This window comes from Guillardia theta, assembly GCF_000315625.1.
Source record: "Guillardia theta CCMP2712 unplaced genomic scaffold GUITHscaffold_5, whole genome shotgun sequence".
Classification (NCBI taxonomy): domain Eukaryota; class Cryptophyceae; order Pyrenomonadales; family Geminigeraceae; genus Guillardia; species Guillardia theta.
In genome coordinates, this window is record NW_005434669.1 from 696,516 (window position 1) to 702,142 (window position 5,627).

General features: G+C 61.0%; 2 protein-coding genes across 2 annotated transcripts in view; both read left to right on the forward strand.

Annotated features, from left to right (window-relative positions):
* Nucleotides 1-258: 258 nt before the first annotated feature.
* GUITHDRAFT_100706 (hypothetical protein) lies at nucleotides 259-1,665 on the forward strand (the record flags this gene model as incomplete). Its single annotated transcript, XM_005840661.1, has 4 exons — nucleotides 259-482; nucleotides 927-1,032; nucleotides 1,083-1,188; nucleotides 1,244-1,665. 4 exons carry the CDS (start codon nucleotides 259-261, stop codon nucleotides 1,663-1,665), a joined length of 858 nt encoding a protein of 285 aa, XP_005840718.1.
* Nucleotides 1,666-2,807: 1,142 nt separating this feature from the next.
* Nucleotides 2,808-5,627, forward strand: part of GUITHDRAFT_100707 (hypothetical protein) — a gene marked incomplete at both ends in the record, with an annotated part of 3,510 nt that continues 690 nt past the window's right edge. Inside the window, 9 exons of the mRNA XM_005840662.1 lie at nucleotides 2,808-2,930; nucleotides 2,981-3,313; nucleotides 3,708-3,756; nucleotides 3,810-3,837; nucleotides 4,037-4,132; nucleotides 4,578-4,683; nucleotides 4,734-5,066; nucleotides 5,339-5,388; nucleotides 5,438-5,567. Coding sequence (XP_005840719.1) covers nucleotides 2,808-2,930; nucleotides 2,981-3,313; nucleotides 3,708-3,756; nucleotides 3,810-3,837; nucleotides 4,037-4,132; nucleotides 4,578-4,683; nucleotides 4,734-5,066; nucleotides 5,339-5,388; nucleotides 5,438-5,567 — 1,248 coding nt within the window. The remainder of the gene's footprint in view (nucleotides 2,931-2,980; nucleotides 3,314-3,707; nucleotides 3,757-3,809; nucleotides 3,838-4,036; nucleotides 4,133-4,577; nucleotides 4,684-4,733; nucleotides 5,067-5,338; nucleotides 5,389-5,437; nucleotides 5,568-5,627) is intronic.

Below are 5,627 nucleotides of genomic sequence, written 5' to 3' on the forward strand. Positions count from 1 at the left end.
GGACTCCTATCCTCCTGCATGCTCCTGCTGCTTGTTGCTTGATTGCCTGACCCTTAGGCTGCTTGTCTGCGCGGCTTCGCGCTTGGGCTGGCGATGCCGCGTCTGGGTGCCAGCAGTGCTGGTTCTTTTCGGGCTTGTGTTTTGTGTGTGTTTGTGCAGCTTCTCGCTGTGGACTGTGTGCCTGCCGGTTCAGCTTGTTCCTGCTTTGTTTTGCTTGAGGCACTTTTTCCCTTCTGCCAGTAAATCCTATACTGCAACATGGAGGGCGTCGAGGTTGACCTCCCCCCACTTGGTCAGGTCGGCAGAGCTACCAATGTAACGGTGGACCAACGTCACGTCCGCCATCAAGCCCTCGTACTGCTCGGACCCTCGATCGCGGATTCCAGGAATGTGGATATCGCTCAGAGGCATCGAGCGCTGAGCAATGATGTCCGCGAGATACCAGATGAAGCGGACGGAGGGAGGCTGGACACGGGAACACGGTACCGCTCGAGGTAGTCCTCCTCGCTAGCCTCCGAGTCAGCGGTAGCCGAGACCAACACCGCCCGTGACGGCGGCGACGCCGCGGCAATGCCCAAGGACCGGCGTGACCGGACCCGGCAGGACGCCCCCCGGCATATGTGGTACACATCCCTGGTTTGCGCGGCGCTCTCGTCGACTCGTCTCATGAGCAGGACATAGGATTTACTGGCAGAAGGTAAAAAGTGCCTGAGCACTTCATTCCTGCGCAGCGCAATGTGACCCCTCTTGTCATGCGCGGCTTCGCGCTTGGGCTGGCGGTGCCGCGTCTGGGTGCCAGCAGTGCTGGTTCTTTTCGGGCTTGTGTTTTGTGTGTGATTGTGCCGCTCCTCGCTGTGCGCTGTGTGCCAGGAGGTTTAGCTTGTTCCTGCTTTGTTTTGCTTGAGGCACTTTTTACCTTCTGCCAGTAAATCCATTATCATGCGCGTCTTCCCTCGCCATGTGCATGCTCGCGCTGCGAGCATGCAAAATCCATCGCTCCCGAACGAAGCTGGTCTTCAGAGCGTCATCGAGGTAAATGGATTTATTGACCCTTAGGCGCATGACGCCCTTGCGGGCGCAAGCACTTCTCGAGCCAGAGGACAGCTCCTCCTGAGGTCCTGACTCGCAAACGCGCCGCCACCTATCAGCGCCTCACCATGCAGCTGACGCTGGAAGCGCTCTTGTCTGGTGCGAGGCGCATGACGCCCTTGCGGGCGCAAGCACTTCTCGAGCCAGAGGACAGCTCCTCCTGAGGTCCTGGCTCGCAAACGCGCCGCCACCTATCAGCGCCTCACCATGCAGCTGACGCTGGAAGCGCTCTTGTCTGGTGCGAGGCGCATGACGCCCTTGCGGGCGCAAGCACTTCTCGAGCCAGAGGACAGCTCCTCCTCGGACTTTGTCGAGTCGCCCGAGGAGTCTTCGCCGGAGGTCTCCGACTCCGATGGGGGAAACCCTTCGAGTGGCCCCGACGATGGGCGCGGAGCTGGCGACTCGGAGGCGTCTCCGTCCCTCACTGTGACGTCGGGTGCCTCCGGAGAGCTCGACACCACTGGGGTGCTTGCTGCTGGTCCGAGCTCGCCTGCTTCCTCCCCGAGCATCGGTCGGGTCACGCCGGTCCTTGGGCATTGCCGCGGCGTCGCCGCCGTCACGGGCGGCTACCACTGACTCGGCTACCGCTGACTCGGAGGCTAGCGAGGAGGACTACCTCGAGCGGTACCGTGTTCATGTGTCCAGCCTCCCTCCGTCCGCTGCCCCAGGCGGACCCCCGGGCAACGCCGGCTCCTTGTCGGCGGCTGCCCTTTCTCCGTCCGCGGCCGCCCGCTTTGTGGCGGGAGCGGACGGTCGGACGTCTCGACTGACAGTGGTCAGTCGGCTGCCTCCGGGTATCGCGTCTAAGGGATTTTATTCCTCCTGCATGCTCCTGCTGCTTGTTGCTTGATTGCCTGACCCTTAGGCTGCTTGTCTGCGCGGCTTCGCGCTTGGGCTGGCGATGCCGCGTCTGGGTGCCAGCAGTGCTGGTTCTTTTCGGGCTTGTGTTTTGTGTGTGTTTGTGCAGCTTCTCGCTGTGGACTGTGTGCCTGCCGGTTCAGCTTGTTCCTGCTTTGTTTTGCTTGAGGCACTTTTTCCCTTCTGCCAGTAAATCCTATACTGCAACATGGAGGGCGTCGAGGTTGACCTCCCCCCACTTGGTCAGGTCGGCAGAGCTACCAATGTAACGGTGGACCAACGTCACGTCCGCCATCAAGCCCTCGTACTGCTCGGACCCTCGATCGCGGATTCCAGGAATGTGGATATCGCTCAGAGGCATCGAGCGCTGAGCAATGATGTCCGCGAGATACCAGATGAAGCGGACGGAGGGAGGCTGGACACGGGAACACGGTACCGCTCGAGGTAGTCCTCCTCGCTAGCCTCCGAGTCAGCGGTAGCCGAGACCAACACCCGGTGACCGCCCGTGACGGCGGCGACGCCGCGGCAATGCCCAAGGACCGGCGTGACCGGACCCGGCAGGACGCCCCCCGGCATATGTGGTACACATCCCTGGTTTGCGCGCTCTCGTCGACTCGTCTCATGAGCAGGACATAGGATTTACTGGCAGAAGGTAAAAAGTGCCTGAGCACTTCATTCCTGCGCAGCGCAATGTGACCCCTCTTGTCATGCGCGGCTTCGCGCTTGGGCTGGCGGTGCCGCGTCTGGGTGCCAGCAGTGCTGGTTCTTTTCGGGCTTGTGTTTTGTGTGTGATTGTGCCGCTCCTCGACCTCACGAGAGCCTGCTCTGGCTCTAGAAGTGCTTGCGCCCGCAAGGGCGTCATGGCCTTTCTGCCAGTAAATCCCATTATCATGCGCGTCTTCCCTCGCCATGTGCATGCTCGCGCTGCGAGCATGCAAAATCCATCGCTCCCGAACGAAGCTGGTCTTCAGAGCGTCATCGAGGTAAATGGATTTATTGACCCTTAGGCGCATGACGCCCTTGCGGGCGCAAGCACTTCTCGAGCCAGAGGACAGCTCCTCCTGAGGTCCTGGCTCGCAAACGCGCCGCCACCTATCAGCGCCTCACCATGCAGCTGACGCTGGAAGCGCTCTTGTCTGGTGCGAGGCGCATGACGCCCTTGCGGGCGCAAGCACTTCTCGAGCCAGAGGACAGCTCCTCCTCGGACTTTGTCGAGTCGCCCGAGGAGTCTTCGCCGGAGGTCTCCGACTCCGATGGGGGAAACCCTTCGAGTGGCCCCGACGATCGGCGCGGAGCTGGCGACTCGGAGGCGTCTCCGTCCCTCACTGTGACGTCGGGTGCCTCCGGAGAGCTCGACACCACTGGGGTGCTTGCTGCTGGTCCGAGCTCGCCTGCTTCCTCCCCGGCATCGGTCGGGTCACGCCGGTCCTTGGGCATTGCCGCGGCGTCGCCGCCGTCACTGTGACAACGATCGGCTAATAACTTGCACGGCGTGCACCAACTGGCTGCGCAGGGGAGAGAAGAGCGGCAAGCACTTCTTGCTGGTTCTTCTCGGGCTTGTGTTTTGTGTGTGATTGTGCAGCTTCTCGGCGGCTGCCCTTTCTCCGTCCGCGGCCGCCCGCTTCAATGTGGCGGGAGCGGACGGTCGGACGTCTCGACTGACAGTGGTCAGTCGGCTGCCTCCGGGTATCGCGTCTAAGGGATTTTCTTCCTCCTGCATGCTCCTGCTGCTTGTTGCTTGATTGCCTGACCCCGGTTAGGCTGCTTGTCTGCGCGGCTTCGCGCTTGGGCTGGCGATGCCGCGTCTGGGTGCCAGCAGTGCTGGTTCTTTTCGGGCTTGTGTTTTGTGTGTGTTTGTGCAGCTTCTCGCTGTGGACTGTGTGCCTGCCGGTTCAGCTTGTTCCTGCTTTGTTTTGCTTGAGGCACTTTTTCCCTTCTGCCAGTAAATCCTATACTGCAACATGGAGGGCGTCGAGGTTGACCTCCCCCCACTTGGTCAGGTCGGCAGAGCTACCAATGTAACGGTGGACCAACGTCACGTCCGCCATCAAGCCCTCGTACTGCTCGGACCCTCGATCGCGGATTCCAGGAATGTGGATATCGCTCAGAGGCATCGAGCGCTGAGCAATGATGTCCGCGAGATACCAGATGAAGCGGACGGAGGGAGGCTGGACACGGGAACACGGTACCGCTCGAGGTAGTCCTCCTCGCTAGCCTCCGAGTCAGCGGTAGCCGAGACCAACACCGCCCGTGACGGCGGCGACGCCGCGGCAATGCCCAAGGACCGGCGTGACCGGACCCGGCAGGACGCCCCCCGGCATATGTGGTACACATCCCTGGTTTGCGCGGCGCTCTCGTCGACTCGTCTCATGAGCAGGACATAGGATTTACTGGCAGAAGGTAAAAAGTGCCTGAGCACTTCATTCCTGCGCAGCGCAATGTGACCCCTCTTGTCATGCGCGGCTTCGCGCTTGGGCTGGCGGTGCCGCGTCTGGGTGCCAGCAGTGCTGGTTCTTTTCGGGCTTGTGTTTTGTGTGTGATTGTGCCGCTCCTCGCCTCTCCGCTGTGTGCCAGGAGGTTTAGCTTGTTCCTGCTTTGTTTTGCTTGAGGCACTTTTTACCTTCTGCCAGTAAATCCATTATCATGCGCGTCTTCCCTCGCCATGTGCATGCTCGCGCTGCGAGCATGCAAAATCCATCGCTCCCGAACGAAGCTGGTCTTCAGAGCGTCATCGAGGTAAATGGATTTATTGACCCTTAGGCGCATGACGCCCTTGCGGGCGCAAGCACTTCTCGAGCCAGAGGACAGCTCCTCCTGAGGTCCTGGCTCGCAAACGCGCCGCCACCTATCAGCGCCTCACCATGCAGCTGACGCTGGAAGCGCTCTTGTCTGGTGCGAGGCGCATGACGCCCTTGCGGGCGCAAGCACTTCTCGAGCCAGAGGACAGCTCCTCCTCGGACTTTGTCGAGTCGCCCGAGGAGTCTTCGCCGGAGGTCTCCGACTCCGATGGGGGAAACCCTTCGAGTGGCCCCGACGATCGGCGCGGAGCTGGCGACTCGGAGGCGTCTCCGTCCCTCACTGTGACGTCGGGTGCCTCCGGAGAGCTCGACACCACTGGGGTGCTTGCTGCTGGTCCGAGCTCGCCTGCTTCCTCCCCGGCATCGGTCGGGTCACGGGCGGCCGGTCCTTGGGCATTGCCGCGGCGTCGCCGCCGTCACTGTGACAACGATCGGCTAATAACTTGCACGGCGTGCACCAACTGGCTGCGCAGGGGAGAGAAGAGCGGCAAGCACTTCTTGCTGGTTCTTCTCGGGCTTGTGTTTTGTGTGTGATTGTGCAGCTTCTCGCTGTGCGCTGTGTGCCAGGAGGTTTAGCTTGATCCGAGGAATAGGATCCTGCTTTGTTTTGCTTGAGGACTGACATAGGATTTACTGGCAGAAGGTAAAAAGTGCCTCAAGCAAAATAAAGCAGGAACAAGCTGAACCGGCAGGCACACAGTCCACAGCGAGAAGCTGCACAAACACACACAAAACACAAGCCCGAAAAGAACCAGCACTGCTGGCACCCAGACGCGGCAGCGCCAGCCCAAGCGCGAAGCCGCGCAGACAAGCAGCCTAAGGGTCAGGCAATCAAGCAACAAGCAGCAGGAGCATGCAGGAGGAATAAAATCCCTTACACGC